The sequence below is a fragment of the Ostrinia nubilalis genome, chromosome 27, assembly GCF_963855985.1.
Source record: "Ostrinia nubilalis chromosome 27, ilOstNubi1.1, whole genome shotgun sequence".
In the NCBI taxonomy this organism is placed as follows: Eukaryota; Metazoa; Arthropoda; class Insecta; order Lepidoptera; family Crambidae; genus Ostrinia; species Ostrinia nubilalis.
In genome coordinates, this window is record NC_087114.1 from 4,798,021 (window position 1) to 4,814,874 (window position 16,854).

General features: G+C 38.8%; 2 protein-coding genes across 5 annotated transcripts in view; both read right to left on the reverse strand.

Annotated features, from left to right (window-relative positions):
- The window catches only part of LOC135085013 (endoplasmic reticulum junction formation protein lunapark-B), a 30,437-nt gene extending 25,326 nt beyond the window's left edge, over nt 1-5,111 (reverse strand). For all 4 annotated transcript variants that reach the window (XR_010259989.1, XM_063979793.1, XM_063979792.1 and 1 more), the window contains exon 1: nt 4,742-5,111. Coding sequence is in view for 3 of the 4 variants with exons in the window: in XM_063979793.1 (XP_063835863.1) it covers nt 4,742-4,768 (27 nt within the window). In the remaining variant the exon portion in view is untranslated. The remainder of the gene's footprint in view (nt 1-4,741) is intronic.
- A 1,320-nt stretch (nt 5,112-6,431) lies between these two features.
- On the reverse strand, nt 6,432-15,658 carry LOC135085005 (uncharacterized). The gene is made up of 9 exons (XM_063979780.1): nt 15,532-15,658; nt 14,614-14,743; nt 12,548-12,658; nt 10,561-10,696; nt 9,938-10,023; nt 8,855-9,067; nt 8,034-8,241; nt 7,394-7,479; nt 6,432-6,910 (listed from the first exon to the last, which is right to left on the reverse strand). The coding sequence occupies exons 1-9, from the start codon at nt 15,622-15,624 to the stop codon at nt 6,717-6,719; spliced, it is 1,257 nt and encodes a 418-aa protein (XP_063835850.1). The 5' UTR covers nt 15,625-15,658; the 3' UTR covers nt 6,432-6,716.
- Between the last annotated feature and the right edge of the window lie 1,196 nt (nt 15,659-16,854).

Sequence of the window (16,854 nt, forward strand, 5' to 3'; positions counted from 1 at the left end):
TCTTCCCACCAATCCTGAACTGTGGGAATGAGAGGTGGGAATAGTTCCTCCGTTTGTTTCAGCCGAATGACGTCCACTGCTGGACAAAGGCCTCCCCAAGGACTTCCACAACGACCGGCCCTGCGCCGCCCGCATTCAGACACCTCCCGCGACTTTCACCAGATCGTTGGTCCACTATAAATAGTTCCTTAATAAGCCGTAAATCCCCGCAAGCGAAGCCGTGGGCAAAAGCTAGTATCAAATAACAGTGACGTAACAATCTGCGCGTTTTCACTATCTATTCGCTCACCAAATTCATTGTAGACGTTTGAAAGACAAGTCTGGTGGAACTAGGCCATGACAGTGCGAAGCTGGTGTCGTTATGACATCTACCTTTATTTCATAGACGATAGGGCCTAGTTTTGCATGAGGTCCCGAGATAAAGTAAGATGGAAAGTACTCTGCCTTTCTCTTCAAAATCGAGCATTTGAATTCGCTTTGACAATTTGTTTTAAAGCTAATCGGTGTTTTCTATCCATTAGTGGAATCTACAATACCTAGGTAATGGATCATACTTTCAAAGTATTGTAGAACTGTTTGCTAGGACTTCTGTTGGAAAACAGGGGACTGTTTTAAATTTTATTCTTTGAAGTATCTCTATCATCACGAAATTTCAGAAACTACAAGTGCTAGGAGTCTCAAATTTTGCATGGGGGTTCCTTTTAGAACGTAGGTGATCACTAAGACGGGATTTTGCAAAATTCAACCCCTAAGGAGGTAAAATGGGATCGACGTGTGCGAAGTCGCGGGCAGCCGCTAGTTATACATGTAGGAAACTGTTAAAGAGTATTGTTGTTGAGATGTCTGACACAGTACATTGAGTTTCACACATTTGCAACAGTAATGTATTGTAATGTATATTATGTACACATTAATTCCGAAATTTCTTATTATTGATTACGAATTATTATTTTTACAAGAATTTTATTACGAAAGCATGATCATAACTTTCGTGTGATTTAATAGCTATTTATATTATTAATTTTTGTTGAAAGTTAGCCATTTTCAGAGATCGTCTACGTTAGAATTTTCTACGGTTCAGTACCCAAATGATTGATGATAAATGATTTGAGCACCAGACCGAATTCAGGCAGGGTTCGTCGCGGAAAGAAACTAGTATGTTCTTTTAGGCCCTTAGGTATGTTATAAATCGTCCCTCGTATGACTAACTATCCTATCTCAGTTTTGCCACTTTCTCAAAACCACGGGTTTTCAGTTAGGTCATTTCAAATTTAGTTTCTGTTTATACTTTACGGACCTCGTGGGAGAAAAAATAGGTACATACAGATAGAAAAAATCGTAGACAATGGAAGCAGGAAAAAATTTGTAGTCCGTTAGGACTTGAGTTATCAAATCGCCAAAAGACTGAGATAGGATAGTTAGTCATGCGAGGGACGAAATGACATACAAGTCAAAAACTACTTCGAGAATAGGTACCCGAAGTCTCGAAAGTTCCATCTCTCTTACTCAAAGCGAGATGACAGCATGGGGAGTAACGGAACTATTCCCACTTCTCGTTCCCACCGCTGCAACTCCTGTATAGCCAGGATCTACAACTTGACCGCCAACAACCCAACCAGTGAAGGTCAAGTTTGTCCCGGGGGAAAGTTAATCTGTCATTGGACCCGCAACGAAATTAATCAGAAGAACATAGGAGTTCGAAGTTAAGGTTCTTCCCTCCAAAGCGGTTAAATTCCATCAGTCAAAGCTTGAATCTAACTTTTTGTTACAATTTAGAGCTCCAAACGGATATAGAACACTTTTTCACCGTTCCTAACGAATTGTTTCTCTAATTAGGCGCCTAGCGATTGAGCAATTAATGCTTTATATTATTATAACGTATGGATGCAACTGGCCTCAGTATGACTAAGGTTACAGGCGCACTAGAGCGAAGCATTCTCAGAAAATTGAGTTTATTTTGTCCCGTTTGTATTGTTTCAGACAGTATAGTGCTGAGTCTCGGTGGATAGACGAAACTACCGGTAGTGAAGGCAATTCCTATAATTTATCGATAAAACGTGGTCATGTAGAGGTTCTATTTGAGACTAAAGACAAAACCATTCGCAGTTGGGATTTCTGTGGGCTCTGTGGGACTTGTTAGCCCCAGGGAGCTTTTAAGTCTATGATATCATCAACATCATTTTCCCAATGATATGATGAACACAGGCCTTCCCCAATGATTTCCATATTGGCCGGTTGGCAGCGGCCTGCATCCAGCGCCTTCCTGCAACCTTTATGAGGTCATCTGTCCACCTATAGGTAGACGTCCCACTACTGCGCCGTTGGCCCTCAGTTCTGGGTGATATTGCCATTATGATATAATAGATAGGTGCTATTGCATAATGCTCCTTCATAATGCATATTGGAGTGGAGGCCACGTACCGGAAACCGCAGCGTAGGACGTCCACCCACAAGGTGGACCGACGACGACCGGCGCTGGATGCAGACCGCCACCAACCGGCCATTGTGGAAATCATTGGGGGAGGCCTATGTTCAACAGTGGACGTCCTATGTAAAAGCGAGTGTCACTCGCTTTTTTCATTCAGCCGCTATCTTCTAAAAAAGCTAAGCCGCTATCTTAAAAAAGTCTTCAAGGAACGCCTCAAAGCACTCACTCGCCGAGTGAGTGCTTTGAGGCGTTCCTTGAAGACTTTTTTCCATCCAGCAGTGGACTGCCATAGGCTGAAATGACTACTATCGGCAGTTCATCGACCGATTTATCGATAGCCAAATCGATACTCGACCATCACTAGTGTATAAAGTTATTGAATTGTTCAAATACCGCTATTAACAGGGGAAATTATTACTCTTGTCTGCTTTCTATTAGAAGCTTTAACCGCGGCACTGATACGTTTCACGATTGTGGTTAATCCACGACTAGTACCTAACCTTGCAAGACAATATAAACTAACACCCGTATTCACAAACGATGCTTGCTTAAGTGAAGCAGCAAATCGAACGCACAGCGTTGAATAGAGCTCTGTGATTGGTTCGCGAGTCACCCTGTGCGTCCACGCGCACTGTGAGACCTCATAGTAAGTGATGTTTGTGAATACGGGCGTTAGTCACATTACCTACCTAGAACTCATTTCCATATCATAAAAAACATTAGGTATTAAAATTCATAGCTGAAAATAATACTAAAAATTTACTATTTTCTCCAAAAAAATCAACAATGACAAGTGATGGTGACTCTCCTCACCTCACAATGATCATTAGGCTGGGTTGCACCATCTTACTTTGACGATAACCGGTGGTTTTTGTATGGAGTCTGACAGATTTTTGACGTTTGTTACAGTCAAAGTAAGATGGTGTAACCCAGCCTTATTGTACAAACAATGAATGAACTCGGACACAATGCCACGTCTATTACTCATTAGCAATACAAATAGAGATTGTTTTTAAATTTTTGACGATGCTATGACCAAACATATAAACAATGGGGTTTTTGTTATAGACTGCATAGATAAATAAATAAAGTTTGGTCAGTACTAGAAATCAGACTTCTTATTCATGCTTCTTGCCTTATGGCTGTATCATACCGAAAAGTTTCTTAAAAATAAAGAAAAATATAAGTACAAGAATGCATTATGCATGTCTGCAATCGGTTTAAATATTGGAACCTAACCAGTCACAGGATAGTTTGAATCCAGTTTTAGACATTGTTTTGGAATACAAGCCTTAATTTAATTACAATTATACTTATATTGATAGTGAAATGTTATTCAAAATAAATAAATATCCATGAACTAAAATTAATTAAGAGGCAGACAAGAGTTCATAAAGTCCTTTCACATTAATTATACTAATTAGTATAAATTAAAACATCATTACAAACTACAATGAATCAATGATAATTATAATTTTTCCTTATCAATTTAATGTGATAATTGTTTATGTTGTGGACTCAAAGTCCTTTTATTTATATCATTACTAGCTTTTGCCCCCGGCTTCACCTGCACGAAATTTAGTTTGTCACATCGTCATAAATTATAGCCTATATGTTATTCTAGGTTATAAACAATAATACTGTAAAGTTTCATCAAAATATGTTCAGTACTTTTTGCGTGAAAGAGTAACAAACATCCACACAAACTTTCGCATTTATAATATTGTAGGATGATAGGAGCCTTTATAGACTGTCATCTATTAGCCAGAGCTCTAAAGGGCACGAAGGTATTTAAACAGAATGATAGATAGGGCAGACGCTAATTTTGTTTATTTGTTTATTTATTTTTGGAATCTTTATTTTTATACTGAGGTAACTAATACATACCTTTAGTTATACCTTTAATAGTAAGAGATTTAACTAAAAACAAAGAATATTAGTTCAATTTAGTAAGATGGTAGGCATTAACAATACAACAGTTATGTTTGTTAAAAATATTAAGTTCAACAATATGTTAACGAGCAATACTATTGATAGCATTGCATTGATAATGACCTATTCAAATGGGTACACATTAAATAAAAACCATCCCAAAGCAATTACATACAATTTGTAGCAAGTAAAGAGTTGTTTAAAAACAATGACATAGTTTTTTTGTTAGAACTTTGATTTGGGCAAGAATATTAAGAAAACTTTTGATGTTATACCACCGACAGTTCATGGACGAGCAATTGAATTCCCGCCAAAGATCTATAACACTATCAAAATAGTTTTGGCCGAGTTACAAAAGAAGGTTGAACATTTTGAACTTACCCGAAATCTGGATATGATTAGACCCATTTTCTCACTTCAGGTTCCGCTAAAACTAATCAGTATCACTCGTAACACTTAATTAAGATTCGTTAATTCGATTTTACAGTCTAAAAATAAGTTTGGCATAACAGCTAACCAAATGAAAATTGATGACGAATTGGCGTTCGGACTTTATAACCTATAAATTCCGGCTTATTAATAATATTCACAGTGGAAACTGTCCGCTAAACTATTCAGGACCAGATCACATTATTTGCAATTATTATCCTAGTAAAATAATATTTTTGTATTAGAGAGCACGTCATCGAAACAAATAAATCGCGATATTGGACAAAAAAACATTCTTCATTCCACAAATGAAAACTTCACAATGTATTTTAGTGTTGGGACACGTTTGAGATATCGTTATTTTTACCCGACTGCGCCTGAAGGAGGGTTAAGTTTTTTTTAACTTTACAGTAGGTAGCTTAGTGCAGTGAATATTGCATTGTATTGCATTGTACTAAAAATATTGGCGTAGTGAGTTGAAATATAATTAAGGTGAAAATAAAATTATCTCATTTAAAAAAATGTGTCCTCAATTTACAGGACAGGAGTTTGGCTAACAACTACTAAAACTCAGATTTAGCTGTGTCAATGTAAATAATAAACTCGTAAAAACATTTTTCTCAATCACCTCTTTTATTTTATTTGACATCTATATCTATACTTATAATAAATCTGTAGAGAGGTCAATTCTGTACATGAAATATATTTTCAAAATAACTATCAGGGGGTGATTAGTGATCGATACTGATGCCAAAAATGCAATCAGTAAAATTTTTGTCTGTCTGTCTGTCTGTCTGTCTGTCTGTCTGTCTGTATGTTCCTTATAGAAACAAAAACTACTTGACGGATTTTAACGAAACTTGGTACAATTATTTTTCATACTCCTGGGCAGGTTATAGGATACTTAGGAATTCCCACGGGAACGGGCATTAGCGGGAAAATCCTTTTGTATGAAAAATCTAAACCGCCTTAAGTTAGACGCTTGAAATTTGGCATGTAGGTACCTTATTAAACTTAGAGCTTAGTTACAACAAGGAATTCCGAAATTCTCACGGAAACGGGAACAAGAGGGAAAATCCTTTTGTATGAAAAATCTAAACCGCTTAAATTAGACGCTTGAAATTTAGCAAGCAGGTACCTTAGTAAACTTAAAGCTTAGTTATAACAGGATATTGCAAAATTCTTACGGGAACGGGAGTTAGCGGGAAAAAACATTTGTATGAAAAAATCTAAGCCACGTAAGATAGACGCTTGAAATTTGGCAAGCAGGTACCTTAGTAAACTTAAAGCTTAGTTACAACAGGATATTGCGAAATTCCAACGGGAACGGGAGTTAGCGGGAAAAAACATTAGCATGAAAAAATCTAAACCGCGTAAGATAGATGAAGGGGGTAAAACGGGTTCCACGCGTACGAAGTCGCGGGCGGCCGCTAGTGAAGTAATAAAGTCATCTCAATATAAATAAAAAAAATAAAAGTGTAATGTTTTTTTATTTATTTTGTATTTAATTAAAAGTAATCTGGCAATCAAAACATTACCATAGGCAGGGATTTTTTCAATATACTCCAACTCTCCAACAATAAATTATATGTAGAAAAAAAAATACAAGCAGTCTTAAAGGTCAAAATAAAACATTCACAGATATTTTGGCATCAGATTTTAATAACAGACTGTTTAACTCTTTATTAAACAATACTTGAATGAACAATTTGATTACTGCTATATTAAAAAAAAGCGTTGTTTTGGAGAAAGTCAATAACGTTAACAAGTTATTTTAAAGCATGTCACATCACTAGTGCATATTTTTAAATGTCAAATTGACATTTTCTTTTTTAAACCATCTCATTTTTGGCCTTACACATACGGTAATTGGCCATAAGGTTCTATCAAAGTGATATTTAATTAATATTTTATTCACATTAAAATCTTAACACGTCCTCCAATCCGCCGTATAACACGACAGTTTCGTGACATCTGACTGCTCCATTTCGGTCTGGCGGCCGTCGGAGTCCACACAGCGGCACATCCCGCGTCTACACTGAATCTTCCTGAAGTTGCCGTTGCTGCAGCATATTGGCTTCTCGGAGGATGTGCTCATGATGTGGGAAGTTCGGGCGCATTCTGAGAAAAAAAATAATTTAAAACTTTATTGCTTAACAATATCGGCGTACAAAAGGCGTACCTTCTCAATGCAGTATTATGGCATTGTCGTCCAGTCAACCTTTTAGCCAAGATGAATGTTATACAAGGCATTGTAGACCACCATTTCTCTTCCCGTAGAGTATTGTCAAAGGGAAGGGGACAAAATATGCGAACATCTGGCTAAATCCTCCATTTGCATCTGTGGGCTGAGTGTGAGTTTACATGAAACTCACACTAGGCCCTCTGGTAAGTAAATTAGAAAATGGTCGTGTTAACGCAGTAGAGATAGAGACTAAAATAATAAAGTTTAATCTAGTCTCTTTTATCAGTTGTCTCATAATCGCTATGGAGCAAGGTTCTTGTTTTGAAGCTAAGGCTTAATAACAAGTGTATGATCATTTAATTTGACACAATTAGTTTCTGGAATAGTGTACTGTGTGTGTCTGGAACATTGGAACTTACTACAGTCTATATTGTTGTACTCGGGAGTATTTGGATCAGCCTGGTAATTTCCTATTTGTTCTCCACGCTCGTCCACGCAAATCTTTCTGTAATATAAAATAAGAAATTAAGTACTTGGCTAATTTACACTCAAATTCATCTGGATTGAAAGAGAAAGATAACATTATCGATAGTTCTGCTTCGTCTTCTGACTTGGGACAACTGGGATCAAACTTTATACGTCAGCTGCTTTGACGGGGCTCTCAACTCAACTCAATCGGACTAACTTAGGTCGCGACCAAAAAATTTAAATCGCACGTCTTTTCCGACAAAGGGAAGGATTGAAGAAACCAATGATTTTACACTAGAAATCTCCTACTGACGTTTTTAGCAATTTGTTATTGACACAAACATTTTCCATTTATAGTGATCGTTAAAATGTCTCATGCCCGTTTTCACCATCAATCCCTAATTTTTAAGTGACCCCTATGAAAACTGAAATCCTGTTATGTGTTAGTTACTATAAAGGTCACTTAAAAATTAGGGATTGATGGTGAAAACGGGCATTAGTCTCATTAAAAAATATATACAGCCACCTCCTTACTTATTTGAAGGCGGTTAAAAAGTAGGTAACTTTTGGGGGGTTTTTACCCTTACGTACGTTCTATTCCTACTAGTAACGATCCTGGTAGGCGTCCCATCAGGCAGGCAGCCTTGCACTGTGCTGAAGAAGTCTACATTGTACCCTTCCTGCTCACTCTGCTGGATCAGGTCGATCTGATCTTGGATGCCTTCGATGCAAGGCGTGGTTAAGTTGTAAGGCGGGTCTCCGCGGCTCTGCTCAGGGTACAGGTCCAAGTCTGCATCGTCTGGAAGGGAATTTAGAGCTTTATGTAGAACTTCTTATTTAACACCGCAGCGCACAAGAACTATAAAGACTTACAAAATATACAGGCGGACTTGTGTTCTATACCTACTTACTTACCTACCCAAACAACAGAGGTACAGCAAGTAAACGGAAATATTGATATTATTTCTCTTCTGTATAAAGACAAAGGTTTGAGCTGTGCTCTGATAGATCAGTCATCACAGCTCAAACTATCGAACATTACTTATTATTACGTAGACATCCTATAATAAACAATTTTCCGGGGTTCAATCAGTGTTTATCTCAAAAGCAAATTAAACCAAGGAAATGGTATTAGAAGTTATCTAGAGAGAACTACGAGTAGGTAACTAGCTACTAGCTTCACCCCGATTTGAACGCGTGCGAAGTTGTGGGTAAAAGCTAGCTAACAAATGAATCGCAAAATGATCATCATGTTCTTGAAAATAATCCAAACTAGGTAAGATGATGAACACATTAAACTTTATTGTTTACACCACACAAGACAAGAAAAGAAAAAGAAAGAAATATACAAAATATGCGACACAATATAAGCGGTCTTATCGCCATAAAGCGATCTCTTCCAGAGTACTTACAGCAATCCAGCTCCGTTAGCGGTGTCTCATCCAGATTCACAGATGTAGTACTTTGCACAATCTCTCCAGAGACTGTATCCACGCAGTAACACTTTCTGTCGATGCACTGGATAGGGTGGAAGTTACCATCAGGAGTGCAGCGGGGACCCACCACGGGATACGGAACTCCTGGGCTTAAGTTCTTCTTGATTTTCTCGTGCAAGCGGGAGCAGCCTGGAATAGTCAAATAAGAAACACTAGTCAAAAAAGATAGAGGGTTTAGGAGTCCCACTACGAGTTATGGGACTCCTGGATGTATATTCTTTTTGATCTTTTCATGCAAGTGGGAGAAGCCTGGAATAGAAGTAAAAACATTAGTGAAATAAGGTAAGAGGTAGTGGTATTATTCAAAGAAGGTAGGGGGCACACCGAGGTTCCGCAACGGGACACGGGACTCCTGGATATTCTTGATTTTTCATGCAAACGGAAGCAGCTTTTAACGTGGAGTAAGAATATCAGTAAAAGAAAGGTCAGCTGATTTTGTGGTTAAGTGGTTAGAGTATGACGATATTAACTGAAGGGTTTAATTTATGTATAATATCACGAATTATAATATTATGTACCTTTTAAAGCAGATATTTAGGTTTATTTAGTATTTAGTACTACGGTGCATAGATTGAATTACCTAAGTTAAGTACTTAATATTCATACTATTACCGTGGTTTGCGGTAGGTGGACCGACGATCGGTGAAGGTCGCGGGAAGTTCCTAGATGCGGGCATCGCAGGACCGGTCGTTGTGGAAATCCTTAAAGAAAGCCTTTGTCCAGCAGTGGCTTGGCTGAAACCTCAGATCATAGAAAGAGAACGAACTATTACCAGAGTAAATACAAATGAGTAGGTCATCTTCATAGAGCGCGGTTTGTATGTGAGCGCGCCAATACGTATGCGGCGCGCACGCACACACTGAAACTGAAAAAAAAATTTTAAGCGTTGATTAGCGGGGTGTTGCGCCGAATTTTGTCTCACATACTTACAAACCGCGCTCGGTGCGTTTCTATGAAGATGACCTACTACTCATTTGTATTTACTCTGCTATTACTTACGACAATGCATGTTCCGCTTGGTCTCTACTCCCAAGTACACTGCTTCACCGAATATCCTCTCACCATCTTCGGACTGGCAAAAGCATCTGGAAGAAAAGAAAATGAGATTATGGAGATAGTTTAGCCACTTTAATATGTATAGTTAGGTAGTTAATAGTCTTAATAAAATTGGATTGGACATAACTCTATGTGAAACTCTTCTGCTAGAGAAAGAAAGAAGAAATGTTTATTTAGTAGAGCAGCAGTAGGTGTACGGAACATTAAGGTTGTTAACAACCTTCTGTTTTAAGGTGGACCAAGCTGGAGAAGAAATAGTGCTAGAAACCAGACACTTTTGTCAGCCTTAGAATAAGTAAGTGCTACATAATATCAGTTGAGCTGGGAGGATACCATTACAAACATTTTTACAAGCTTTTTGTATTTAGGTACTGCCGCTGCAGAAGCTTGAAGTTGCAGTTACTAGTTCAGGCTGCCGTGTATTCTGCTCGTATCTTTCACAGGTATATTTGACCTTCACTGGTTGGGTATTTATTGTCGGTCAAACTATATGTAGGTATCCTGGCTACACAGGAGTTGCAGTGGTGGGAATAGTCGTTCTAAGATGAGTAGCAAAACGTTCTTACGTCTGAGTTGGGACGCAAGAGAAGACGTCATAGTTCCCCTTCCCGTCGCACGACGGTCGCTCCTCCAACTCTCCCGTCTCCCCTGCCAGATGCCTTGCGTCGTAGTCATCTTGGTCCCTGTGGCAGGTTGTGTTCACTGGAATATACATTGTTGGGTACAGTTACTGGTTATAGATCCTGGAGCCAAGGAAACTTTAGGGTATTCTAACTTTTTTTATGTGACAGAAAGCAAACGAGCAAACGGATCACCTAATAGTAAGTGATGATAACCGTCACCCATAGACACAGTTCATAGACAGTATTCAGTGCAGTTAGTTAAGGCAAATTAAGGCTATTTAATTTTAAGGCAAATAAATTATTATTTACATTTATTTGTTATTTATTTTAAATTGATCTTGGCTGTAAAGATCGATCTGAGATTCTGGCGAAGAATCGTTGGATAAACAAAATCTTCTACATCAAAATCTCATTCAATTTTACAGCTTAGACGGTTGACAATAGTACACATATTATAGTAGTTATAATCATCATCATTTCAACCACAGGACCTCCACTGCTGAATATAGGCGTCCCTCAATTTGACCGGTTTTCATATTGACCGTCATTATTTCTTAGAGCAGAATATCCAGAGCCTTCTTTTGTACGGTCTGCTGTCTATCTTGCTTGTGGCCAGTGACACACAAAGTATTAGTTGTTTTGTATTTAAGAATGTCATTTTAACATTTTATTGATCTTCGTTTTGAGTATTTATCTTCGTATCAAGTTGACAGCTTTGGGCTGTGATCAAACTATCGAACTACAGTCAGTTGCCCATACCGTTGGGCTTTTGTCACCACTTTGCTTTTCTTGTCATTTATTTATTTATTTATTATCAGAAAATGTATGTTTACAGACAGGTCCAAAACACATACATATAATATAATTAATTTTACATTTAGTTGCATGTCATAAATTAGGATTACCATGTCAAATCAAATACAAAAATAAAATACATTATCATCAATATGGTCATTAAATACAAGTCATAGCTCCAGAAACAGGCGTCCAAGGAAGAACATAATGTAAAACAGTCAAGTCAACACAAATCATTGCAAAGTCAGAAATAAACATTAAAACAAGTCACACAATGTTAATTAAGTACAAATGTCATTAATAAACGAAAAGGCTTTGCAACACAACTGCCCAAAACTGTCAGCAAATAGGTCGGTATCATAATCGTGAGCGAGCATATCTCCAATTAGGCGCAAAGCACGAGTGGTGGGCGCGTGTGCAGCGTACCTAGTGCGCGCGGGCGGGCATCACCACAGCAGGCGCGACCGCCGCCGCGGCGCTACCGTTCCTTCCTCGTCCCAACTCAGGCGCTTGGGAGCTAGTAGCCCCACTTTACTCAGCGTCGTCGGGCTATCAATCCTATTGTGTATAATACACAAATAGTGAATTATCGTCTGCATGGTTCTCCTAAATTTAAGCGTATCTAATCCAACCATACCAGATACAAATAAAGACGGATATAGGTACGGGTAGTAATCGTATTTCCTCTTATATAGCCAGCGTGAAAATTTGCGGTGTACCCTCTCAATCATGAGACAATACTTTGTTTCAAATGGATCCCATATAATGGCACCGTATTCGAGTATACTTCGTACATACGCATTGTACAGTACCAATGGGACCCCTGATCCGTTAAACTGAGACGAAGTGCGCATGACAAAACCAAGCATTTTGCTGGTCTTTTTACAAACACTGATCACATGGTTATGAAAGTCCAATCTGGAATCTAATATTAAACCTAAGTCACGTATTTCACTTACCCTCTGCAAGGGTGCGTCAGATAGATTATAAACTAATAGAAGTGGACAACGTTTACGCGTGAAAGTTATGATCTTACATTTATTTTTATTAAATGGAAGACGGTTCGAAACACTCCAATCCACAACCGCATTGATGTCTCTCTGAAGACAATCTAAAATTCTAAATTAATCCTTACTCCTCCGACAGAAGTTGCCATCAGCCTCAGCGATGCAGGTGAGCCCGTCCCCGCAACGTCCAATGGTTGTCCCGGTCCCAGGACCACCGCGACTGCAATGCGCGCCTTCATCTGAAATTTTATGTTCACATCTAAAATGGGAGAGGCCTAGATGCCTCCCTTAATTACCCAGATTGACCTAGTCAAACTTTAATAAAAAAGTAGTATAATGATTTTTCATAAACTGAATCCGCGCTGGTAAATTGAAACTAGGTTTGGATTGATTTGAGAGAATCGTAATCTTATTAACCTGTTGATTTAAATGTAATTCAGACAGCATATTTTTTCAGTTGGTGGTTCGCGTTGTTGATGATACAGTTATGACGATAATGCTGTAGATGATGATGATGATGATGATTATGATTATGATTATGATTATGATGAAGAACCTACTGAAAGTTGACAGACGGCGGATATAGTCGGCGAGGGCAGCGTGAGCCCGTGGTGCGTGCATCGCGTTTTCATGATGTCAAAACCGATAATGATAATGATGATTCTGTTGATGATGTCAATGCAGTTAATGATGATAAAGTGCAACCTAATGATTTTGATGCTATTAAGGATGATGACGATGATGAAGAACCTACTGAAAGTCGGCAGGCAGTAGTCGCAACAATTGCAGATGATGGGAGACGGCAGCGTTAGCCCATGGTGGGTCGCGTTGTTGATGATGATGCGGTTGATGATGATGATGCTGATTCAGATGCTGTTGTTGATGATGAAGAAGTAGAACCTACTGAAAGTCGGCAGGCAGTAGTCGCAACAATTGCAGATGGTGGGAGACGACAATGTCAGCCCGTGAGGGGTCGCGTTGTTGATGATGATGATGCTGATTCAGATGCTGTTGTTGATGATGAAGAAGTAGAACCTACTGAAAGTCGGTAGACAGTAGTCGCAGCATTTGCAGATGGTGGATGACAGCAATGTCAGCCCATGGTGGGTCGCGTTGTTGACGATGATGCGGTTGATGATGCTGATTCAGATGCTGTTGTTGATGATGAAGAAGTAGAACCTATTGAAAGTCGACAGGCAGTAGTCGCAGCAATTGCAGATGGTGGGAGACGACAATGTCAGCCCGTGAGGGGTCGCGTTGTTGGTGATACCGAAGCTGATAACGATAATGAGGACTCTGTTGATGATGACATTGCTGTCGATGATGTTAAAATGTAACCTACTGATGTTGACGCTTTTGATTATGAAGAGGAACCTAATGAAAGTCGGCAGGCAGTAGTCGCAGCAATTGCAGATGGTTGGAGACGGCAGCGTCAGCCCGTGGTGGGTCGCGTTGTTGACGATGATGCGGTTGATGATGCTGATTCAGATGCTGTTGTTGATGATGAAGAAGCAGAACCTACTGAAAGTCGGCAGGCAGTAGTCGCAGCAATTGCAGATGGTGGGAGACGACAATGTCAGCCCGTGAGGGGTCGCGTTGTTGGTGATACCGAAGCTGATAACGATAATGATGACTCTGTTGATGATGGCAATGCTGTTGATGATGTTAAAATGTAACCTACTGATGTTGACGCTTTTGATTATGAAGAGGAACCTACTGAAAGTCGGCAGGCAGTAGTCGCAACAATTGCAGATGGTGGGACACGACAATGTCAGCCCGTGAGGGGTCGCGTTGTTGTTGGTGATGCAGATAATGATGATGATACAGATGCTGATGATTCTGTTGATAAAGAAGAACCTACTGAAAGTCGGCAGACAGTAGTCGCCGTAGTTGCATATGGTGGGAGACGGCAATGTCAGCCCGTGGTGGGTCGCGTTGTTGATGACGCCAAAACCGATAATGATAATGAGGACTTCGTTGATGCTGGCAATGCTGTCGATGATGTTAAAGTGGAACCTGATGATAATAATACTATTGATAAAGAAAAAGCAGAACCTACTGAACGTCGGCAGACAGTAGTCGCAACAATTGCAGATGGTGGGAGACGACAATGTCAGCCCGTGAGGGGTCGCGTTGTTGTTGGTGATGCAGATAGTGATAATATTATAGATGATGATGAAGTAGAGAAACCTACTAAAAGTTGGCAGACAGTAGTTGCAGCAGTTGCAGATGGTGGGAGACGGCAGCGTCAGCCCGTGGTGGGTCGCGTTGTTGATGCTGCACTCCTGCGCCGTTGATGAGCAGCCTGGGTCGTTGACGTATGTCTGTGCAGGAATTTAGTTTTATAGTCTGTCGCTATAACAAATTAACAGTATTGTTGTGTTTCACCAGTTCAATTTGGTTATTGTTTTACCGACAAAATTGTTTTCTCATGTCTCAAGTGACTGTTTGGTTTTAATGAGAAAAAAAAAGATTTTTTTAACCTAAACTTTTACCTGGAAGTATTACGATAGTGGATAGGTAAGTGTTGTCCCCCTTCCATAAACCCGTTTTCTTAGTCATTACCATACAAAAGTAAGTGGCAGACCACAGGATAAACTAAGATGTTATGATAAAGGACTTCTTCAATATTGATGTTTCTTTCAAAGTATTGTGCAACTGAAATTCTACTATCTACTATGTAGTAGGAAGGTAGGTTATTTATCCTACATTGATGTCATTTAAAGCTTATTTTCAACTTTTGCTATAGCAATGTTTTCGACTTTCGTTTCGCTGCTGCACTCAGTGTAGTAAGTATTTATTCTGCAGTGATAGTAACCAAGATCTACAGCTTAACCGCCGTTATATCTCAACCCGTGAAGGCCAAGTAGGTGTCCCAGGTGAAAAAAAAGAAAGAAAGAGAGAGTCTTTATTCGATGCAAAATAAAATAACAACTTTAATAAAACTAAACAGCAGGGTACAAGCACCCTACAGCAGGTTACAGACGGTAGAAGCACATCTAGAGAGAGAGAAATAGGGGCTTTACCCTTTCGCTAGCAGGCTTGTTTACTTTCTTTGCAAAACAATAAGTAGTTATTTAAATAGTAAAGGTTTATTCAACTATCCACATACCGCACAGAATCCTTGTTCACACAACACATCGCATAGTATTAGACTCTTACTTATACACAATAACAAAATTATAAAACAATGCGCTTTAGCCATTTTCTGTGACGACCGTAATAGCACTGATTTGAATTTATTGATAAGGTATCGATAGCATTGTAATTATCGAAAGATAAACGATGAATAATGAATTGGCGGCGAAGTACAGGATTCTTTGTAAGACCGACGCAATTCGCACTAATAAATTATTTACTTATTTTTGCAATTGAACAGTTTAGATGCCTAATTATAATCCATCAGAAAAATTCGAACACGGGCTACCGGGCTACCTAGTACCCAGTACACTGGTCATCATCATCATCATCATCTCAGCCATAGGACGTCCACTGCTGAACATAGGCCTTCCCCAATGCTTTCACACTGGTGTCAGGCTTAAAATATCGCTTAAACTTTTAATCTCTTAACCAAACCATGGATTAATAAGTATCTCTATTAATCCATGACCAAACTCAGATGACATACAGAAAGAGATTCTGCAAATGGGGCTCGAACCCAAGAATTTTAATGGAGATTGTGTTACCTACTCCAAACTCTTTCGCTACTAAAGCGGGAGCTGATGCATGCTATGGGGTTTTCTCTAGTCCACCAAGTTCTCGTACGTGACCATTTTAAAATTTTGTAGGAGTGTGTATGTAGGTACTTATCTTATGTATTAACTGTCGTCATATATCTAGGTAGGTATAATATCTGTGTACATAGTATTTGATGACTTATTATTTGATCATTTAAGGTGGATATAAGGAAGGGTATTCAAAGTCAAAGCCGAAAAATAAGTATAATTTGTTTATTTTATATTTTAAAGTTCACAAATATTTATGTATAACAATTTTTAAAGGTCAACATTTAGTGTTGATAGACGACGCATCACTTGAGAACTTTTTCGTTGTTGTATTTTTTAATAAAGAAAAGGAAAATAAACTTTCAGCCAAACCACGGAAGAGTCGGAAATTATCAAACGCTTAATCGGCGGGCGATAAAAGTGCCATACTCCAAAAAGATATATAAAACCTGCTATCAAAACTCTATGGTTTCCTAAGTTTCGTCACCACACCTTACAGGTGACCTGATTACTGTTTGCCTCTTATCACGTTATCACCCTTATCAAAATGATAACAGCAAGAATGTAAAATGCACACAAGAGCTCGAGATGAAATTAGTGTACACTGAGATTATGAGTGGAAGATTCCATGTTTGCAGTTCCAAAGTTGGTTGCAGAAGGTGGAATTTTAATATTACATAAGATTTACCTACTTGTAAAACAGTATTCTA

Excerpts from the sequence above, each read along its gene's own strand:
- LOC135085005 (XM_063979780.1), bottom strand. The coding sequence starts at position 15,624 with ATGGCTAAAGCGCATTGTTTTATAATTTTGTTATTGTGTATAAGTAAG. Across the intron at positions 9,068-9,937 it reads CAAGCGGAACATGCATTGTC|GCTGCTCCCGCTTGCACGAG; the intron begins GTAAGTAATAGC and ends TGACTATTCCAG. Across the intron at positions 6,911-7,393 it reads GTACAACAATATAGACTGTA|AATGCGCCCGAACTTCCCAC; the intron begins GTAAGTTCCAAT and ends TTTTTTTCTCAG.